At 37.3% G+C, this 23,881-nt stretch overlaps 1 protein-coding gene across 2 annotated transcripts in view; it reads left to right on the top strand.

The window, feature by feature from the left end:
- PPP1CB (protein phosphatase 1 catalytic subunit beta) overlaps window positions 1-23,881 on the top strand; it is a 37,730-nt gene that overhangs the window by 829 nt on the left and 13,020 nt on the right. For both annotated transcript variants that reach the window (XM_024731522.1, XM_024731523.1), the window contains exons 2-5: window positions 17-156; window positions 18,172-18,303; window positions 20,621-20,851; window positions 22,723-22,827. In XM_024731522.1, coding sequence (XP_024587290.1) covers window positions 105-156; window positions 18,172-18,303; window positions 20,621-20,851; window positions 22,723-22,827 — 520 coding nt within the window. In that variant the 5' untranslated portion in view covers window positions 17-104. The remainder of the gene's footprint in view (window positions 1-16; window positions 157-18,171; window positions 18,304-20,620; window positions 20,852-22,722; window positions 22,828-23,881) is intronic.

Consider the following 23,881-nt stretch of genomic DNA (forward strand, 5'->3'; position numbering starts at 1 on the left):
GCCGCGTGACTTCTAGGTGAGGGAACGCCGAGCGGTCGCCGCAGCGTCCGCCGTCGAGAAGCCCTTGTTCCCGCTGCTGGGAAGGAGCGTCTGGTGCCGACAAGATGGCGGACGGGGAGCTGAACGTGGATAGTCTCATCACTCGACTGCTGGAGGGTGAGTCGGGGCCCGGCCGGCCGCGTGGAGGGGGCGCCTCCCTTAGCCCTCCTTCTTCCTCCGCCGCCGGAGCCCGAGGGGACCCCCCGTTCCCGCCCCGAGGCGGCCCCCGAGGAGGGGGCGAAGAAGCTGGTGGGCCGGGGGGAGCGGCCTCCGGGAACACGGCCGAGGGGAGGCCGGGCGTCAGGGGCTGTCCCCGCAGGCAAGTAGTGCCCCAGCGGACCTTCGGGGACCCGCACGGTGGCGCGCCGGCGGGGGTGCCGGGTGACCCTTCGCGAGGAGGGTGCCGGGATGCGTGCTCCGGGGCATTGTACGCCCGTGGGACGTGTATTTCTTCTCTGTTCTCTTTGTGCCTTGCCCTTGGATGCCTCCGCTTCTTGTTACCGGAGTGAATTTTAAAAAATCTTCTCCTTGAGTCGACTGTTTGATCTGTTCGGCATTTTTACATGATGCTACAGGACAAACTCTATTCAAGAAGATAACGTGAGCGGGAGTTGAGTCCCGCCCATGTATTATTTAGCTTTAAAGCATAGTAAGCCAAAAGTCTTTGACCGAGCTGAAGATGCACGCAAGAAATATGTAGACACGTTTGCTGAAGGGATTGTTTTTTGGGTTTGAGAATTTTAGCAGGTTTGAGCAGGATTTAATTTCTGCACAAACTTAGAAAAGGTCGATTGTAAAGGCTCTCTTGTGTTTAAAAGATATTTACAGGTCTTCGCAGCTTTTGAAGTTTCTGGGCCCTTCTGTGTATAATTGGATAGTTTTATGTTAGGGTCGGGGATTGAGGGAAAGGGAAGAGATGGAGAGGCCAGGGTATTATTCAAAGTCAGTCGCTGCCTTCTGCCAGTGAATCCCTTTACCCTAAAATTTGCGTCATCACTAGCTGCTTTGTGAGTGTGTAGGAAAGAAATTATGCCATTTAAAAAAATAAATTATTGTTCTCTCTGTCAGAAACCGTGGAAGGATTACATATCCATTGTTACTGGCTTTCAGATTTCCTGAAGATAATTGTTTGCCACCGTGAAACAGTGTGTACTTACATTTGGAAAATCATCGCAGAAGAAGATTGTGTGATTGGGGGGCAGAAGGGAGGGCGCTAGTTCCTTTTATCAGCCAAAGTGTCGGTATTTTATCAGTTCTCTGTGTACCCGTTGTGTAACAAACTACAGTATACTTGCTCCAGATGTGAAAGCCTTCCAGCAGTCTAAGACTGAGTCTCTTAAGACTGAAGAAGAAGCAAAGTTTCACCAGGAACTCGTTTGCCTTTTCCTTTACTATCAAGTTATTCTTGGGAGGCCCCCTGGTGCCTGCAGTCAATGTTCACTGTTTAAGACTTTGTGGACTCTAACAGATGTGAACATCTTACTGGGTCTGTGAGACATTTGCTTTGAAAAAGTGTATGTATTTTTTGTAGTTACGCATTGTTATAAGAGGGAAGTGTAGCTATTTAAAAATTTTAATATCTTGTTAACTTTGGGGAAAGTTTATGCTCACCATGAACTTGGCTTGTAAACTTAAATATTTAAAAATCTGATGCTTGTATCTCAACTTCTTTATTTTTATCTTACATAAACTTACATATTTATATACTGTATAGGCATAAAACACAGCAGACGTATGTGTTTTTAAATCTTTGATATGGGATCTTTTAAGTCAGATGCACCCTTTTAAGATTATAGATAATTAAGAAACTTCACTAGTGGATTGTTCAAGGTTGTTAAGAGAAATATGGTGAGGAAAATAGGCTAAGTGATTCTGTTTGTTTCTGTGAATTCAAATTACATACGTGTTGGGTTCTGGTTTTGGATGATCATTTTGCAGACTTTTTCCCCTTTTAAATTAGCAAGGGGAAATTTATTGACCTGCTTTGTGCCAGTCACCAGGAATCCAAAAATAAGACACAGTCTCTTCACTCAGGGAACTCCCAGTCTAAACAAGTGACTTTCAGGCTTTTTCAGCCTGCTCTCTGACAGTAAAGAGTACCATTACTTGCTTCTTAATCCCGGGAAGTATGTTTAGTTTTGACTGTGCCTCCCTGGGATTCTTAAATTCTCCTCTTCTCCTTCCCTTTTCCAAAATCTAGACCTGTCCAAAGACATCCTAACAGACTTGGATTTTCTAATAAATAATTGTTTTTAATCTTTAAATAAGAATTCTTTTGTCTGCCTTGATTTTCAGTGATGTTACATGCTAATTATTAACTCAAATTCAAGTAAAGCTGCTTAGCAGAATAGCTATAGTTAGGTTTTTTGCTTGTTTGTTTTCAGTATTAAATGAAAGTATTGTACAAGGGAGGGGAAATCAGCAGGACTTGATCTCATTTTAAAATGTTGACTGTAGTTCCATAACATATTCTTGATTTTTTTATTACATCAGATTGCTAGTCAGCTATAACCCTTTAAGTAACTTTTATTACCAATCAGCTATAACACTTTTAGTAATTTTATGAGTTTCTTTGTGTTTTTTAGGTGGCCAAATGATGTTCACTTCCAAAGTGCCTTTTACGTTTAAAGTTTTTGTTATTATTTAATGCAAAACAGTATACTAATTTATTGTTTGGATAGTTCATGTTCCTTCAGTATATTTCTTTCTTTTTTTTTTTTTTGGTACGCGGGCCTCTCACTGTTGTGGCCTCTCCCGTTGTGGAGCACAGGCTCCGGACGCACAGGCTCAGCGGCCATGGCAGGAAGTCCCAGTATATTTTCTTGAGTTAAGTTTTACTTAACCACAAAGCCAAAGATGCCTACTTTAGTGATTCTGCTACCACGTTCTTGTTGAAATTGAAGCTAGTTCCTATGGGTATCCTGGAAAATCCAGTAAAAGCTTTTTACTTTGATCAACAGTTCCAAAAGGAGTTAGGATGGCAGTGGGAGTATAGAGAAATCACCTGGGGAGCTTTATTCAGACTATAAATGTTGAATTTATTTTGGAGGACTTGAAAAAGGTTGAGTAGAACCTGCTTGTTTGGGAAGAGGGTTGTGTGGAAAACTGCTTCCCGATGGTTGAGATTGTGCCAGCTCTGTTCCCAACAGTTTTATTGAGATACAATTCACATACCATACATTTTCACCTGTTCGAAGTGTATAATTGAGTGGTTTTTAGTTGTGCAACCATCAGTCACCACAATCAACATTAGAAAGTTTTCACCACCACCACCCTCAAACACAACCCTGTTTTCACTAGCCAACAAATCCCTTTTCCCTTCACCACTCCTCCCAGTACTTGGCTACCCCTGATATACTTTCTGTCTATAGATTTTGCTTGTTCTGGACATTTCATCTGAATGAAATCATACATTATGTGGTCTCTTGTGATTGGCTTCTTTTAACGTTTTGAAAGTTTACCTATGTTGTAGCATGTGTCAGTATTTCATTCCTTTTATGGCCGAATAATATTTCATTGCATGAATATACCACATTTCATTTGTCCATTTATCACTTGATGGACATTTGAGTTGTTTCCCCTTTGTGGCCATTGTGCATGATACTGCTATGAATGTTCATGTGTAAGTGTTTGTGTGGGCATATGTTTTCATTTCCCTTGGCTATGTAGCTGGGAGTGAAATTGCTAGGTCAAATGGTAACTCTGTTTAACCTTTTGAGGAACTGCCAGACTGGGTAAAGCCTCTTTTCTGATTAAATTGTTTAATTATGACCCAGCAGTCTAAAGATTAGGCAGTTTGAAGGAAGTGCTAGTTGGTATTGGCAACCTCAACTTCTGCAGGGATAGTGTTGTTGTGTAGACCCAAGGCCAGGTCTGTTAAAAAAGAGCAGGTTGAGGAATAGGGAGATGGTCTTAGGGATACTTTCTCTCTTCTCTTGCTTCTTTTTAGATGAGAAGCTAGAGAAGGCATAAAGATGCTACATTGTTCAGAGATTCAGGGATTAGGTTGGTTGCTTGCTTGCTTGGTTTTCTTGTCAGTTCCAGTAGGTGAGGGAAATTTTGACAGTTTGAAGAAGTAGTCCAGAGTACTTTTATTTTATTCGAAAATACAGAGCTGGAGCTTTTCTGGTAAATGTCTAAACCAAGATTAGGATTTATTGGGATTTAGAAATCTATTTATATTTGAGTCTAGAGACAGGATTATATTAAGATTTAGGATTAGTGAGGTAAAGATAGTAAATTTTATCAAATAGGTTTTTTGCATCTTAGGTCTTATTATCCACATTTATCTTTTAACAGAGTAGCCATTCCAGTAGTATACGTTCTCAAACAACTTTTAACAGGTAAAGTAACGTCAGTGTTAAGAATGTCAAGATATTTAGAAATAATTAAAATCTCAGTTTCAGAAACAGCCTTGATCCTGGAAATCTTGGGCTATAGGGATGCAAGAAGAAATGGTTTGTAAATGTCAGTAGGCTTAGCGGTGGTGTGGTGGTGGAGGATAGGGATTCCCAGCTTAATCTTCTAGGATTTAATTTTGAGTGAGTACAAATTTATACCCTCAGGCAGCGATCACTGCTCCTCTAGCAGCTGTAAGTAGCCATTTCAAGGCTTATTCTTTCTGGGAAAATAGAGGATCAGTGAAGATAGGAAGCAGAAAGAGATTAAGGTTACAACTCTTCTTTCTTTTTGTAAACCCTCCACCTTCCCCCAAGATTGAATATGATTACCTTTGAAGTCTTGGTTATTGGTAGGTGAAATGTAGTTTTTTTTTTTTACACCTCATTCTCTGAAATACACTGTACCTCAGAGATTTTCCATCTTTAAGATAGAATGAAAATGCTTAAGAAATTGTCTTTATTCCACAATTAGAAGTAGGGGGCTAAAATGCAGAAACTCATTCTGAAGTTAAGTAAGTACAAATAACTAGTTGCCAGTCTTTTCCTAGTTTAATGGAGGAATTCAGTTCCTGGTCTAGGTGGGTACTTGTCATGCAGTAGAAAAAGTAGTAAAAGGACAGGAACAATTGTCCTTTAATCTGCCTACCCACTATTCACGTGTATAGCAAAGTGATTTATAAGGACATACATAACCTTCCTAATAGTCACTGACCTCAGGGCTCTTCCTTCCCAAATTTAGCCACATCTGTGCAAAGACAAATAGAGGTATTTATGTTACATGCGCAGTCTGGTGGGAATGTTGCCTTTGGGTCTTGATAATATGCTGGCACTGTGTAATTTGGAGGTTTTGACACAGTTTATTCCCCATAAAGGAATTTAATCCTTAGAATGTTCATCAGACTATGCCTGAGTTCCCATCTAGTCAATTTCCAAACTATTGATCAAAACATTTTCTTGCTTTGAGTGCTTGTCTAACACCATTTTAACTTTTCCCTTAATCCTACCTACTATTTTCAAGATTTAGAGAAATCAAAAGTTACTTTTCATGGGCTTCCCTGGTGGCGCAGTGGTTGAGAGTCCGCCTGCCGATGCAGGGGGCGCGGGTTCGTGCCCCGGTCCGGGAGGATCCCACATGCTGCGGAGTGGCTGGGCCCGTGAGCCGTGGCCGCTGGGCCTGCGCGTCCGGAGCCTGTGCCCCGCAATGGGAGAGACCACAACAGTGAGAGGCCCGCGTACCGCAAAAAAAAAAAAAAAAAGGTGATTTTTCATATTTAAGGACATCTATTATATAGCTTTCTCTAATATTTAGCAGTTATTATGGCTCTTTTTTATTTTAAATAGTAAACTGAGAGGGAAACTTTATAGGTACTTGTAGGTTCATCTGTGTTTGAATATGTATCAAATAATTGAGCCAGAGTAGTGAAAGAAAATGACCAGACTTCTGGAGTGAAAGTGAGAGAAAGATCTAAGTTATATAATGACAGAAAGGAACATATTTTATGAACATCAGACCTTAACTGCAATAGTTATGTGAATCCTGAATGATAACAGATATATACTCAATTAAGTGTTTATTCAAGGTAGTTCAGTAAGTACTGATATAGTGGGGGACCATGTTTATACTCTCTAAAGGTACAGGTTCTGCATGTATTATAATTTCAGCTCTTCCTCAGTTTCTTCTGCATTTTGAGGATGATAATCGACCTGCTTCATAATGTATCTGTAACAATTAAACTGGTAGAACGCTTAGACCATAATAAAAGCTCAGAAAATGTTAGCTACTGTTACTGCTTAGTATAAACCTGAGTGTAAGGTAATAGAGGGCTTCTTACGCTACTGAACCCTGGACCCTCCTCAAAGGAATTTTTGAGAAGGCTATTTCTTGTGAGGATCTAACAGATGTGCCCTCCACATTGTTGCATACAACCACTCATACATAGTATGTATGTATGTATGTATGTATAAAACATTTCTTTCCTATTCCCGTTATTCAGAATTTATAATCTGGTTTGACATATTAATGTTGGTGCTGAGGGGGAGAGATATTTTTAGGCAGAATTAAATGGTGAAAGGTGATTTAAGGAGATTTGGTGTATGCTTTCTTTTGGCTAGGGGCCAGAGAGCAGTGGATTTCAAACTTTGAATCTTGGGACGACTATGTACTCATAAAAATAATTGAGGGGCTTCCCTGGTGGCACAGCGGTTGAGAGTTCGCCTGCCGATTCAGGGGACGCGGGTTCGTGCCCCGGTCCGGGAAGATCCCACATGCCACGGAGCGGCTGGGCCGCTGGGCCTGCGCGTCCGGAGTCTGTGCTCCGCGGCGGGAGAGACCACAGCAGTGAGAGGCCCACATACCGCAAAAAATAAAAAAATTTAAAAAATAACTGAGGACAAGAACTTTGATTTGTATGAGTTATTTATCAGTACTGTGTTAGAAATTAAAACTAAGAATTTAAAAATATTCTTTAATTCGTGTAAAATAACGATAATAACCTGTTCATTTTACATAATCAGAGTTTGTTTTCTACAACAAAAATAATAGTGATAAGCACATGTCTTTAATGTCTGGTTTTGTAGAAGACAGCAGAATTCTCATATCTGCTTTGCTTCAGTTTACATTGTTTTTGTTGAAGTATATGAAGAAAATCTGTACTTTTACAGATACAAAGTTGTAAAAGGAAGGAGTATTTCAATAGCCTTTTTAGATAATGGTGAATATTCTTTAATATTATACCAGAAATCGACAGTGATAATTTCTTAAAGGTTAGTTGTAATGTAGAATCTGAAATACTGTTCTCTTACATTAAAATCCATTTATCTATCTTGCATTTTAAATGGATCTTACAAATGACTTTGTAACATGCATTGGTCATTTTGAAAATACTGGTTAAGCTGATTTATGCAGATGTTCAAATGTTGACACATTTTATACAACATCAAAAAATTCACATTTGTTAATATTACAGCAAGATATCAGAAGAGTCCTTAAGTATGAAGAAGCTGTCAAATTCATGGTGTTGGATACAAAGTTTCCAAAATTTTAATTTTCACTAGCAACAAATACTGTCAGTTGTTTTCTTTGAAGTGACAGGCTCACTTTGTTCATTTTCAAGAGTATCTGTTAAATATCTTAAGTGTGAATAACCATAGTTTGTCACTTGTGCTTTCCAGTAAAAGAGATGGTCTGTGAAAGTAGCTAGATCAGCTTGGAACTAAAACAGTCATACAAGTGCTCTTTTTGAAGACAACCATTGTACTTTGATATGCAACAGAAATGCTTCATGGATACTTTCATTTCATCATGCAGAATATTAAAAAGATGTATACTTGTTGGTGGCGATGTAAGAAAATTGATTGTTTTTACTGCTTAATCAAGGGCAAGGGCATTTTTAATTGAAACTGGACCTTTTTTGTTTCGCTGTGTGTGGCAATTTAGTGCCTCTGATTTGGTTTCTGCTGAGGTGTTGGTGTTTTAAGGTGTTTTAATCACCATTGCTTTTGCACCATGCAGATGTCAACACAGTGAAAAAGGATCACACTCGTGAGAACCACAGGACTAGGGCTCTCCCTTCTTCTGTTCCTGAAATGTCTAGTCCTCCCCTGTATCTGTTAATTTTCTTCTTTACTCTTTTTTCATTATCTATTTGTTTACTAGTTTACCTGGAATGATTTTTTTAACTTACGGCAATACACAGACCCCTCTGAGAAATCATGAAAGCCCCGGACTTATCAGAAAAGTATACATGTGTATGTGCATACACAGTATTACAGTTTGGGTTTTTATACAGAGCTCCTGAAGGCCATCTGTAGGCTCAAATCACATTAAGCAGGCAAACTTAAGATAAATTGAAATTATGGCAGTGGCTTAATTCTTTCATTTAAAACCAAAATTCCCCATTCTAGCCAACTGTAAAAATTTTACTTTTTTTCCTTTTTTGTGGCTTAAAGTAGACTCATACTAAATATGGAGAAATTGCTGTTTCATCTTAGAAAAAAATTTAGGAAATCTGGATTTATATTAACTTTGCTGTTGATTAGTATGTAACCTTGAGTGAATCTTTTTGGTAGGGTAGCGTTTTAAATGTTAAAGGTTAATGAAGATTACTAAGATTTCGTGTGGCAGATGTAATAGTGGAATTAGGTGTTTTTTTCTCCTTGGCATTCTTTCTGTTTTAGAGAAGGCAGTTATTAGTAAGAACTTGCTGGAGAAAATAGCAGATGGTTATTGAAAGATAAAATTTAGTGTATACACAACACAGACATATATAACACACAGCATTTGTAATTTAAAAAACAAACCTGCATTGAAAAGGTTTTTACATGAATATGAAATTTGAAAAATAATGATGGAGTATAATTTTTTGTAATCATGAGAAGAAGGGACTTCTTTTGGGGGAAGAGAACATTTTGCTTAATTGAGGTTCAAAGTTAGTATTCTGTATCCTCAAAATCAACTGGAAGTGTTCATCTGTTAATGCTGATCTATAATGAGATTTTATGTATTTCATCTTGGAAGGTGTCTTAACACAGATAGGTAGGTACTACTGAAACTATTATCAATCCAAAAGCATGTGGTTTTAGTTAAGTGATTTTAGTCATCACTTGGGAGGTATTTATAGAATTTTATTAGTCCTCTCTTAGTATTTGCCTTTTATCATGTGATAACATTGCACATTAGTCAATTCCAGTGAGAGGTTAGGTGGAAGCTCCTCACCTGCACAATTAAATGGATTTTGATTTATTTTGCACCAACACTGAGGTCTAAAGAATGCTGTAAGAACTATGGTTGGAGCTTAGAAAATAGTGTCCAGTGCAAATCTGTGAGGGAATGAAGATCTCACTTGTTTTAACATTTGACAGCCCTGGAACTGTGTAAAGCAACCTGACATTTGCTTGTGATTACAAGCAACATTAGTTGTCAGAGTGACTTTGCATAGTGTATGTTTCACACATAAGTATTTTTTCACATTTTAATTTTAGGTTGAATTATTAAGAAACATTATCAGGTTTGCAGCAAGATCTAATTTATAAAACCTACTCAGTGCTCGATAGTAGTGATTGAGGGTGATTCTCATTCAGAAAAATGTCAATATTGGCCCTCAGCTCAAAAAAGTCACAATAAAACTTTATCACTATTAAACCACTGAACTGTGTGGTAGGGCAAGTCAGGATATTCAGCTTTTGTTTCTGACAAACATTTGTGTAACTGACAATGGTTAAGTTCATGAGAGCTGATGAAGTACACCATTGATACCACTGGTTCAATATTTTTCCACTGAGTGATTGCACCGTAAGCTTTAAACACCTTCAGTTTTCACAAGCCTTATTAAATTGTCCAACTAAGTCTTTTCCTGCCCCATGAGTATTTTTACCTCCATCATGTTTTGGGTTTGTTTCTTTAGCTTCTTTGAAAGTATTCTTTTTATTTATTTATTTATTTTATTTATTTTTGGCTGCGTTGGGTCTTCCTTCGTTGCTGCGCACAGGCTTTCTCTAGTTGCAGAGAGCGGGGGCTACTCTTCACTGTGGTGCGCGGTCTTCAGTAGTTGTGGCTCGCGGGCTCTAGAGCGCAGGCTCAGTAGCTGTGGCGCACGGGCTTACTTGCTCCGCAGCCTGTGGGGTCTTCCCAGACCAGGGCTCGAACCCGTGTCTCCTGCATTGGCAGGCGGATTCTTAACCACTGTGCCACCAAGGAAGTCCCTTCGGAAGTATTCTTGCCTGTGGTTGTCCCACACAGACTATTCATAGAGGCTAACTTTTCAGTCATTTCAAATTCAGCATTGGCTCCTCAAGTGAGCAAAAGCTAAGTATTGGCAATATCTGTGAACTCATCTAGAGCCAAGGAAACCACTCAAAATCATTTTTGTTTTTTTAACTGATTATCGACGTTGCTTTCAGTGTCCTCAACCTTCAAGAACTGTCTTTACGGAAGGACTAATAAATATGTAGTCTTAAACAAGTTTATAGTCTTAGGACATACTTCTTTGGCTTTTCCAAACAAATATGATTTAATTAACTCACCATTAGTAAATGGCTTTCCTCGCTTTCTAATACATGAACCAGTTGGAAGCTTACTTCCATTGCAGCCTCATTTTTATTTTTGTGAAGAAATTCTGCTGTGATGAGATTCCATTTACAATTAAAAAAATTTTTTTTGATTGTTACTTTCCTCTGAGATGGGAATGTGATGAAGTACTTAGTTTCCTAATGTGAACATTTTATTCTTTTAGCACAGCTATAATGTCATAAATACAATGCCTAGTCATCTAATTCAATAACAAAATAATCCACACTCCACTGGGCCTTAGACATTCATATTTCAGTTTTCTTCCTTTGACATGATGAGTATGCACTGGTAATAAAAGTAAAATAAAATGTTGCAGCACAGCAGTAAGTAGATGCTGAAGACACTGTTGGTTATAACTGCATCTCTGCAATTTCTAGTACCCTGGGAAGCAGTGCGAAGCCATGAGGGAGCCCCATGTGGTCTCTATGGCAGCTACTCAACTCTGCCGTGGTATCGTGAAAGTACCCATAGGTAATACGTAAATGAATGAGAGTGGTTTTGTTCCAGTAAAACTTTACTTATGGACGCTGACATTTGAATTTGATATAATTTTTATGTGTCACAGAGTATTGTTCTTCCCCCGCCTCCCCCTCCAACTATTTTTAAAAGTATGAAAGTTACTCTTAACTCACAGGTCACACAGAAACAGGGATTGGATCAAATTTGACCCTCAGGCCTTAGTGTTTTCCCCCTTTTCTGGTGTAAACATGATTGTGCAGAAAGATTATTTTATCAGGGGCCAGGAGACCTTGATGCTTCCACCTAAGTTGAATGACTCATTTGCTGAGCCGACATATGGGGTTAAGGCCAGTAGTGTCTAGTCCTTGGCAAGGTATTCCTCAAAATTCTTCATGTAAGCGTCTGAATTTCTAGTGTGTGCCCAATGATCATATTTTGTGTACTTCTCTGTTTTCACTTGAGCAGCCACTCCACTGTTGAAGAGCAACCAACACAGGAAATTCTTGAGGGTTTTGATCTTTAAGAAAAGGAAAGCACCAGTGTGTTCAACAGTCACTCCTGGAGGCATAGGGGAATAGACTCCAAATAAAAAGTGGCAGTCTTACTGGACTAAAGAGGACAGGTGGAAGTCTGGGGCAACTAAAGCAGTTGAAACTTAAGTCCAAAAGAGGAGAGAATCACATAGACTCTAACCTCAAAATCTGCAGTCAGGTCCCCCTAAGCTCATTGATTTTTAAGATACACACGTGCAAGGGAAGATTTCTAAGTAAACCAGAAGAAAACAGTGTCTGGGAAGCTAAAGATATGAGCAGAGATTCCAGCATCCCCCACAGTACCAGCATGGCACAAGTTGAAGTTCAGTCTTTATGAAGTAAGAGAGGCCATATTATACCCTGAGTTTTCCATTGAGACCCCCATCATGGCCTCTCTCCAAAATTGAGGGCAAAATGAAGTAGACCAGCCCTCAAGAAAATGTGGGTGAGGGGCTTCCCTGGTGGCACAGTGGTTAAGAATTCTTAACAGTGGTTAAGAATCTGCCTGCCAATGCAGGGGACACAGGTTCGAGCCCTGGTCCGGGAAGATCCCACGTGCCATGGAGCAACTAAGACTGTGTGCCACAACTACTGAAGCCCACGTGCGTAAAGCCCATGCTCTGCAACAAGAGAAGCCACCGCAATGAGAAGCCCGCGCACCGCAACAAAGAGTAGCCACTGCTCACCGCAACTAGAGAAAGCCTGCGTGCAGCAGTGAAGACCCAACACAGCCAAAAAAAAAAAAAAGAAAAGAAAATGTGGGTGAGTCCTTGGTACTCTGCTGCTAAAGGAAGCAGCCCTCCATGGAGGAAGATGTCATATAGAAATTGTAGTTTTTCATCCATAATCAAATATTTCATTCAGTGAAATACTACAGGAATGCTAACAGGATTAATGGACCAAAATATCAAGAGGAGAAAAAGGTATAAATCCACAGAATTCACATATTAGAGTTATCACACAGACTTGAAGATAACTGATTTAATATGCTCAAGGTAAAGAGGAAAAGAAAAATTTTTTCAGACCTGGAAACTGTACAACTAAAAAAATATATTAACTAAAATTAAGAATTTGGTAGTGCATTTACTAGCAAATTAGAAACAGCAAAATAGAGTAGTAGTAAACTAGGGGAAAAAAAGAGTTGAGTAGAAATTATGCAGTGCTGAGAGAGAAAAAATAGAGGGGAAGTACAGAAAGAAAGCAACAGAAGACAATGGAAGGGTTTAACATGTGTAATGGGATTCCCAGAAGGGCAAGAGATGTGGAATAGAAGATATATTAAACAAGAATTTTCCAAAATTGAGAAAGATACCAAAACAAGATTAAAGAAGGTCTCTGGCTTCCAAGTGGGAATAATGTAAATAAAGTCATATTGAGACCCATCATGGACTTAACTCCTAAAATCAAAGAAAAAAAATTTTTTAAAGCTCCCAAAGGAAAGAAGTCATTACCTTCAGGACAATAATAAGAGAGATGGTTGATATATCACCTAAAACTACAGAAGCCAGAAATCAATAGAATGACCTCTTAAAGTGCTAAAAGAAAAAAAAAGAATGCTAACCTACAATTCTAAATCTAGTGAGCATATGCTTCAAAAGTGAAGGCAAAATAAAGATAGACTAAAACTAAGAAAATTTATTGATAATAGATGGCACTAAAAAATGCTAAAGAAAGTTCATGTTGAAAGAAAATGATCGCACATAAAAGCACAGACCTGCAGAAAGAAATGAAAGATAGCAATAAGGATAAATGTGTATAAATATAAATTAGGACTGTTTAAAATAATGATTGTGACTTGTGGGGTTTAAAATATAATGGAGCAATATATGACAACTGTAGAGCAAAAGTCTGGAGAGTGGTAAATCAGTCACAAGTGCATATGTTCTCTAGAGTAAGCGCCAAAAGAAAAAGAATATATAACTAAAGAGCTAATAGAGGAGAAAATGGAATAATAAAAGATGAGCAATTACTCCAAAGAAATGTAAGAAAAGAGAAAGGAATAAAAAACAGATGAGACAAAACGACAGGATGGTGTACTTCAACTCAGTTTTCCCAATGATTATGGTAAATGTGAGAGGAGCAAACACTCCAGACAAAGCTCAGAAGGCATAACCATATACTGTTTACAAGGGACATATTTTAAATTTAAGGGCACAGATGGGTAAGTAAAAGAATGAGGAAACTACATTATGCACATACTAACCGAAAGAAAACTGAGTTGGCTATATATTTATGCCGGAAAAAGACTGTAAGGTAAGAAGAATCACTAGAGGGAAAGAAGAGCATTGCACAATTTAAGGGAATAAATTCAACAGGATGATATAACAATCTTAAATTTTTTAGGTATGTAATAATATAGGTCAAAAACACAAAAAGGAAAAGTTGATAGAACGAAAAGTTTGAAATAGACAAAACTACAACCATAGAAGATTAATGCACCTTTCTCAGTAACTAATAAACAAGAAAAAAAATCAGCAAGGATCTAGAAGATTTAAACAACACAGTAAAATTGACCTAATTGATATACATGGAATGCTTTACCCAGCAACTGTAGGATATTACATACTTTTCAAGTATGTATGGACACTTACTAAAATATACTGTACCATAGAGCAAATCTCTAAATTTGAAAGAAAGAGATCTCAGATATGTTCTCTGAATTCATTGGTGATAAGCTAGAAATCAATAGCATATAACTGGAAAATCCTCAGGTATTTAGAAATTAAGTAATGTAAATACTTTCACATGTCTTATTGGCTAAAGAAGAAATAACAGTGAAAGTTATAAAATACATTGATCTAAATAATAGTGAAAATATGTGTTAAAACTTTTACAGTTACAGCTAAAAGCAGTGCTTAGAGGGATACATATAGCTTTAAATGTATATATTAGAAAAAAAGGCTGAACATTAAACTATTTCAAGACAACAGAAGAATAAATTATAACCAAAAAAGGTAGAAGGAAAGATATAATAAAAAAGAGCAGAAATCAAATAAAAAGATGTATGATTTTTTTAAAAATGAAATCCTTAAAAAGATTGGTAAATTGATAACCCCCTAGAAAGACTGATAATGTAAAAAAATTTTTTTTAATTTACCAGTATCAAGAAAGATATAGGAGGGCTTCCCTGGTGGCGCAGTGGTTGAGAGTCTGCCTGCCGATACACGGGACACGGGTTCGTGTTCCGGTCCGGGAAGATCCCACATACCACGGAGCGGCTGAGCCTGTGAGCCATGGCTGCTGAGCCTGCGCGTCCGGAGCCTGTGCTCCACAACGGGAAAGGCCACAACAGTGAGAGGCCCGCGTACCGCAAAAAAAAAAAGAAAAAGAAAGATATAGGAGATACCACTATTAAAGGAGACTAAAAAGATTGAACAAATAATGCAATAATGTAATCCTGGATTGAATTCTGTACTGTGGAAGAATATGCTGTAAAAGACATGATGGAGACAGTTACTAAAATTGTAGTACATTCTTTATTTTTTTTTAATTTTTTAACTTTTTTATATATTTATTTATTTTTGGCTGCGTTGGGTCTTTGTTGCAGTGCACATGCTTCTCATTGCCTGGCTTCATTGCGGTGGCTTCTCTTGCTGTGGAGCACGGGCTCTAGGTGCATGGGCTTCAGTAGTTGCAGCACGTGGGCTCAGTAGTTGTGGCTATCAGGCTCTAGACCGCAGGCTCAGTAGTTGGGGCGCAAGGGCTTAGTTGCTCTGCAGCATGTGGGATCTTTCCGGACCAGGGCTTGAACTCGTGTCCCCTCCATTGGCAGGCAGATATGCGCAACCAGGGAAGTCCCTTTAGTACATTCTTCAGATTAAAGATTGGTGTAAATATTAAATTCCCTGAATCTGATAACTTGTATTGTGGCTGTGTAAGAGATACTATCAGGGAATAATACTGATGTATTAAGGGGTAAAAGAGCATGATGTATGCAGTCTATTCTCAGATGGTTCAGAGAAAAGTTTTAAATATATGTATTTTAAGCATAATAAGATTCTAAATAACTTAATGCTAATAAATTTGATAATTTAGATGAAAAACTAACCTTGGCAAACTGACACAAGGAATAGAAAACCCAAATAGTCTTGTATCTGTTAAAGAAAATGAATTTGTACTTAGAATACTTTTCAAAAAGAAAATTCCAGACCCAGATGGTTTCACTGGTGGCCTAAACATTTAAAGAAGAAATTTTACCAATTGTATAAAGTCTCATACAGAAAAAAAAAAAAAAAGGTAACACTTCCCAACTTGATTTCTTAAGCTAGCACAACCTTAATACCAAAATCTGATAAATAACAAGGAAAGGAAATTACTGGCCATTATCTCTCAGGAATATAGCCACAAAAATCCTGAGCAAAATATTAGCAAATTGAATCTTGCAATATACAAGAAAGATAATGTCATGATTTGGTGGGACTTATTCTAGGAATCCAAGTTCAGCACAATCAGTATAAGTCATATTAACAGAATAAAGGAGATGAAATTATGATTATCTCAATAAATGAGATAGTGTATTTGACAAAGTTTAAAGACTCTTCATGATAAAAGGTCTTAGCAAACTAGTCGAGTATGTACAAAATTATAGCTATCATACTTAATGGTGAAATAATTGAATGTTTTTCCCTCCAAGTTCAGGAACCAGACAGGGAAGACCATTAGCACCACTTCTATTCAACATTGTCCTGGAGGTCCTAGTCAATTCAGTGAGGAAGGAAAATAAAAGATGTAAAGATTGGAAAAGAGGTAGAGCTGGCTTTTCACAGCTGACATGATTGTATATATTTGGAAACTACAAAGGAATGTATAAACTGTTAGAATAGGAAGTAAAGTCGGTTTTCAAAAATCCATTATTTCTATATGCTAATATTAAACAATTGGAAAATGAAATAAGAAAACACATTTACAGTATCAGCGCCCCTCACCTCCCATCAATTTAATGAAAAATTTGCAGGACTGCCACACTAAAAACTGTAAAACAGTGCTGAGACAAACATGACAACCTAAATAAAAGGAGAAATATTATGTTCGTGGATTGGAAGACTCGGTATTGTTAAGGTATCAATTCTCCCTAGACTTACATATTCATTCCCAGTTAAAACAAGTTAGGGTTGAAAGGGACAAGCCAGTTTTAAAACATATTTGAAAATGCAAAAGGACCTAGATTAGCCCAGGAAATCTTAACAAAATGAGAATGATTATATTACCTGATACCAAGACTTTATTAAAAACTATAGTAATTAAGATAGCATAGTACTGGGACTTCCCTGGTGGTCAGTGGCTAAGACTCCGCACTCCCAAAGCAGGGGGCCTGGGTTTGATCCCTAGTCAGGAAACTAGATCCCACATGCCACAACTAAAAAAAAAAAAAAAAAAGCATAGTACTGATGTAGAAATAAACAGGTTAACGGACTATGTAGAGTGTTTAGAAACAGACCCATTCACGTATGGTCACCTAATTTTTCTACCAAGTTAGCCATGCAATTCAGTGGAGAAAGGATGATCTTTACAATAAATGGTGCTAAATCAGTTGGATATCTTTATGGATAAAAGTGAACTCATACCCAATTAAAATATGAGCAGAGGACCTGAATAGACATTTTTCCAAAGACGATATACAGATGGCCAACGGGCGGCCTTGATTTATTCCTTTTTATCAGTTGACTGATAAACTGAGACCCAACGCAGCCAAATAAATTAATTAATCTTAAAAAATTTCATACCAAGATTAAGAATTGTTCCTATTGCAGATCATTGAATCTAAGCTAGTATTCTAGATACTTAGTGGAAGATACAAAGTTAGATGTGTTTTTTTCATCTTAAAAAAATTCAAATGTTTATGGGAAGTAGGTAATTGATGTTTAAGAACTAATACTAATGTAGAAGTTATGCTAAGTTCTTATAATAAAGGCAGTTCTGCTGATAATTGTTTTGAATTTCAGAGATGATCTTATTAACTGTCATATTTGCTTAAAACGCATTTCAACGTTGGCTCTGTTACCTCCTTGTTACTTATATATTACTATACTTATGGAATATATACACGAAAAGACTTTGGGGGGGGGGGGAACGACTTTTTTTTTTAAGCCTATCTCAGCCTGACAAAGGAATCAGCAATTTTTAGCAAGAAATTCATGGACTTAATTGTAACTGGGAAGTGATAGGAGTATATAGAAGTATAGTCTCTGTTTCCTTTTTAAAATGAGATAGAATGGGAGCTAGCAGTGTATCCAAAGAGAAAGAGCCAGTGGAGAAGGTAATGATGAGAGGAAATAATTGTTGAGTTCAGCAGGGCAAATAAGGAGCTACCCATGGACCATTCCTCCCCACTCCATCCCAGAAGTTACTGAGAACCATATTAATTAATGAGTCTTAGTCGCTTGGGCTGTGAGGCTTTAAGTTGGCCAGTGGAGAACAAAGAAGACCGCATTTCCATGGCAGCAGCTTTGAGGAGCGTCAGAAACCACAACAGTGGAGATAGAGAAAAGCCAGAGGTCATGGAATAACCTTACTGTCAGCCTTACTGTCAGCCATGGGACACAACAGGATATCTGGTAGTTTGCTGCCTACGTGACTCTTCTGATCTTTAAAATATGGGCATGACTCCTTTTTAAGAATTATTATTTTATGGATAAATTTTAGAAAACTGACCATTTTATTTATTGTTTACCAGTACGAGGATGTCGTCCAGGAAAGATTGTGCAGATGACTGAAGCAGAAGTTCGGGGCTTATGTATCAAGTCTCGGGAGATCTTTCTCAGCCAGCCTATTCTTTTGGAATTGGAAGCGCCACTGAAAATTTGTGGTATGTAAATGGGTAAAGTAGGAAACAATCTCTTTTGAATCCTATATTTACATTGAAGATGATTGAGGAAACACCTAAAAATTTTTGTTAAAAAAAGGATTGCTAGGTTTTATTGCATTAAATTATAGAAATTGAGACTTTTATAAAATGACAAGTTAGAGACAAGAAGAACATGTTTGCTGTATATACAACAGATTAAGAGATTGCTGTTCACACTATATAAAGCGTTCTTAGAAACAAGAAAAAGGTAATACGATAAAATTTAGGGGGTGGAGGCAGATTGGAGAAGAAATTAAAGTGGCCAGTAAACATAAGATCCTCAGCCTCACCAGTAATCAGTGAAATGCAATTTAAAGATAAATCTGGAACTCTGATCAGATTGAAAAAAAAATGTCAAAAATTGATACCTATTGTTGTCTAGGATCTGGAGAAAGGGCATTCCAGTACACTGGTTAGAAAAAACAGGTATAGAATTTCGGAGGTCAGTATGGCAATATCCATGGTTTTCTAACTTAGATGTGATCATTTTAATTTATTTTGAAGATTATATAACTTTATGCAATTTGTATTTGATCTTTCAAGTCTTACAGTGGCTTTTGGCCAAAAACTAAAACTTTAACCTTAGTTAAAGTTAACCTGGGGCTTCCCTGGTGGCTCAGTGGTTGAGCGTCCACCTGCCGATGCAGGGGACACGGGTTCGTGCCCCGGTCCGGGAGGATCCCACATGCCGCGGAGTTGCTGGGCCCGTGAGCCATGGCCGCTGAGCCTGTGCATCCGGAGCCTGTGCTCCGCAACGGGAGAGGCCACAGCAGTGAGAGACCCACGTACTGCCAAAAAAAAAAAGTTAACCTTAGTTGAGTGATTGCATTTTTTTTAAACATCTTTATTGGAGTATAATTGCTTTACAATGGTGTGTTAGTTTCTGCTTTATAACAAAGTGAATCAGTTATACATATACGTATATCCCCATATCTCCTCCCTCTTGCATCTGCCTCCCACCCTCCCTATCCCACCCCTTTAGCTGGTCACAAAGCACCGAGCTGATCTCTCTGTGCTGTGTGGCTGCTTCCCACTAGCTATCTGTTTTACATTTGGTAGTAGATATAAGTCCATGCCACTCTCTCACTTTGTCCCAGTTTGATTGCATTGTTAAAGCTAGAAAAACTGTTGGCACAGAAAGCATTTTTCTGTAGTTCACATAACATGGGAAGTGGTATAAATGCTGTATTACACTGACTTTTGGTTTGATAGTGCAGTTTTTCTTCTAGTAGCTGTATTTGTCACTTAGCTTTTATGAACTTAACCGTCAGCTTTTGTTCAATCAAGGATTATTTGCTATATGCAGACCTTTTCATTCCCCTGCATGTTTTTAGTGATCCACATTCACACCATGTAACCTGCAGGTGCATAGTGTGCTCTTTAAATACTTTTTTCCTCTTATGTGGCTTATTAAGTCATGTACTTGGTGTTCCTTTATACAGTGCGTAGCAATTAAGAGATATTAACTAAGTAAATGTTGAATAAATTAATTAGCTTAGAGTATCACCTGTAAGTAAGAGGTGGTAGTTGAAATTCTGTGGAAATGAAGCAAATTATGTCATCTTAAAATTAAAGTGAGTCATATTCTCAACAAGATACTCAAATGCTTTAATACAGGAATAATTTGTAGGTAGTAGAAGTTATTTATACTAAATATTTCTAAGTTTTCGCTGTTTGCTCACTACTAGGTATAAAGAAGTGGACCTAAGTTAAACTACCAGATAGTGTAACTGTATTAGCATAACAAATTACCCCAAAACTTTGTGGCTTAACAACATTAATTTATCATCTCATAGTTTCTGTGGGTTAAGAATTCAGGCACAGCTTAGCTGGGTCCTTTGGGTCTGAGTCTCTCACAGCCTGTTAAGATGTCATCTGGGCCTGCAGTCATCTCAGGGCTCAATTGTGAAAGGATTCAGTTCCTTATGGGCCAATGGACTGAGGACCTCAGTTCCTAATGAGTTGTTGACCAAAGGCCTCCTTTAGTTCTTTACCAGATGTGCTTCTCCATTAGGTGGCTTCATCATCCAGCATGAGAGAAGGCAAGAGAGAGTGCAAGCAAGATGGGAAGTTACAATTTTTTGTAACTTTATCTCAGAAGTGAAAGCCCATCTCACTTTTGCTGTATCCTCTTTGTTAGAAGTAAGTCACTAGCTACAGCCCACATTCAAGAGAAGAGGATTACATAAGGGTATAAACATTGAGAATCATTTCATAGAAGCTGTCTGTGTACCACAGTAACCATAAATTTTCTAAAACTGTTTTTTTCTATTTTTAGGAGATATTCATGGACAGTATACAGATTTACTGCGATTATTTGAATATGGAGGTTTCCCCCCAGAAGCCAACTATCTTTTCTTAGGAGATTATGTGGACAGAGGAAAGCAGTCTTTGGAAACCATTTGTTTGCTGTTGGCCTATAAAATCAAATATCCCGAGAACTTCTTTCTCTTAAGAGGAAACCATGAGTGTGCTAGCATCAATCGCATTTATGGATTCTATGATGAATGTAAGTAAAAATAAAAGCTTATTTCTTATTAAAGGAAAAATTCCCTAATAGTTTTCCATTTCAAAAGAGTTCCTTCAATTCAGAGTTTTTAAAAATGTGGTCTGTCAAACAGAAGCCCAAGAAGAGAGCCTTACATAAAAGAGGAACCTAAAACTGGGAAACATGTTATTAATTAAATTGGTTCCTGGGGATCTCCTTGGTCATGTTGTTTCAGGTTAATTGCAGCTTACTCAGCTGAAAGGCCCTCTTATAATTAGTTTATATAGTAAAAATATCCAAGTGGAACAGAGGTCACTATAGACAGTAGCCTGTGGTTTTCTAGTCTCCATTAAGGTTTTAACTCTCAACTTTCTTGTGATATGACAGAAACTCTTATTGACCCTGTGTCACAAAGAATATTGAGAAGTTCTATAAAATTATTTAAACGTTGAAGTTTATTAGAATTTTAATCTGTGCCTATAAAACTAGAGAGATAAGGATATTGAATACTCTGGATGTCCTTATTTTGTTGTACTCTTTTTCATCAGTAAGAAATCACTGATTCGCTGTTGTGTGGTAGTGTTTCCAAGTGTTAATTACTGAATTACCCTACTACATTTGACTTCGGTGTTTTGCTTTTGTTAGAGTATGGGAGTGAATGAACATGTTTGGTTAATTAAATTTAGAACCAATTAACAGTGATTTTCAAATTGAATTTTGTTTTTTAATGCTGAATTCTCCATTAGAATCGCTTTTTGCTTTTTTCCATCCTTAATTATGGTAGAGTCCTTTTAGAACCCCTATTTTCTTGATTCATGTAATCGTTTATTTGACAAATGTTTGAGGATATATTATATGCCAGGTACTATTTTAAATACTGGGAATGCAGCAGTGCTCAAGAGAGATGATCTCTATTATGGAGTTTACATTCTAGTGGGAGTGATTTTGTATTTGATTTTACATATTGCATTTTTATTTCTAACGTGTACTGTTACGGTTTCAGTTGTTTAAATCAGACCAGTAGACAGGAAGTGGATTGTAGTACATCAAGCTGCAACCACTTTTCTAAAGCTACATTAGAAATAGAGGTATATTATTAAAGGATAAAATACGGACTTGAATATCCTCAAGGATAGAAGTGACATCAAGTGAAATGTATGTTGAGAGCAGCTTGTAAACACTTTGAGTTATACTTGTTCATTGAGGGGCAGGTTATGGCATAAAAGCATAGGAAATTAGTGCTTTGTGTCTTTTTATCCCTCCGTTGGGTTAGTTGTTGCAACTTACTGCCAAATTCAGAAAAATCAAGTAACTCCAAAAAGGTGAACGTGCTCTTGAGATTGTGCTTGTTGTAGCTCTTTATGCTAGACTCCAGGAAAATCATAGCCTTTGTGTCTCTACTTATACTTACTATGGTGCCAAGTAAAAATTTACTCAGAAGTGAATGCCAGTTAAGCACCTGGAAATTCTCCTTTCTTGGCAGTAAGTTTATGCCGTGTTACCAGTGCATTAGAGTTAAAGCGGACAGTCTCCAGAGGCACCCCTTTCGTTTCTGCTTACTTACTTGGCTAGGTATTTAACATTTTGAACGGAAAAAGTAAACTAATAGTCTATTAGATTGTTTCAAAGTTGCTATATTATAGTGACCTTAAAAGGCAAAAGTGTTTGATTTGTTTCATAAAACACCTGGCACTATATTTGTAGTCTTTGTAATTTTACTGAAGGTGCTGAATGTTTATTATACTTACTACCTTTTTAAAAGTATACAAGTCACACTCATTATAGAAAAAACAAGTGCTAAATAAACATAAAATTGGGATCATTCATAAGTCTGTTGCTGTTAGAGAACTAATGAGAACAGTTTTAGATTTATTCTATTGTCCTTTTTATAGGCAAACGAAGGTTTAATATTAAATTGTGGAAGACCTTCACTGATTGTTTCAACTGTCTGCCTATAGCTGCCATTGTGGATGAGAAGATCTTCTGTTGTCATGGAGGTAGACTAATAAATTCACCTTATAGGTTTTTCTTCTTTTTCTTCCATTATTTAGAAAAGGCCTATAATAATTGAGATGCTGTGGAAAAACAAAGCAGTGCTTATTTGAAAACTCAAGTGATTAAAACTGTTTTAAACATGGCTAAAATGTCTTTTAATAACTAGAAATTTGTGGTTATTTACATGATGAAAATGCAAATTTAGTACTTGTCTTTAAAGAATTTCACATATGAGGATAAACCAGAGTTTTGCTTGAAAAAATGTCTTTCCTTTGCCTCAGTTTTGACAGAAGGATACCTCTACTGTCAGTAAAAATGAGAGGATCATGACCATTTTCCCATCTTTATTAAATACTTTTCATCAGAATCCAAATATAATATTAAATATATTTATGTTATATAAATAAATATATAAATATAACATATATATAATATTAAACTCAATGTTTAATGTTCTCACATGCCAAGAGTTCTAGGTTTTATGTAATATGTCTGCTTTAGTCCTAAAAATAATTTTTTAGTAGAATGATAAATTATTCTGTATAACGTGTTAAATAACCTTGAATATATGAAAGTTCATTTGAAAAACTAACATGTGTCTAGCACTTGGCTAGATGCCGTGCAAATATATAGATAGTGTATGATCTGGCTATCTTGAGGCATTTAAAACCTATTGATAAAACATTTTCGAAACAGATAATTGAGTAATGAAAGGAATTTAATTATATGTATTTGTTGAGACAGTGATTATAGTGAAAAGTCAGGAAAGGTAGAGAATTGTTGGGCAGACATTTACAGAAAGGCATGGGTTTTGGAGGTGAAAAGGACTTGAGACAGTCTTTCTAGTTGAAGGAATGTGTGAGGACTGGCCTAACTAGAATGTCAAATATATATGGGGAATGATGGGATCAGATTATGGAGGTTTGAACACTGAGCAAATGAGTTTTTTGAATGGTTTAATAGCCATATTGGGTTTTTGTACAGGGAGATAGTTTAATGAAAATACTATAAGAAAATTAGTTTTTCATCTGTGTGCAGGAAGAATTAAGGTAGAAA

This window comes from Neophocaena asiaeorientalis, unplaced genomic scaffold (assembly GCF_003031525.2).
Source record: "Neophocaena asiaeorientalis asiaeorientalis breed wild unplaced genomic scaffold, Neophocaena_asiaeorientalis_V1.1 scaffold689, whole genome shotgun sequence".
NCBI lineage: Eukaryota > Metazoa > Chordata > Mammalia > Artiodactyla > Phocoenidae > Neophocaena > Neophocaena asiaeorientalis.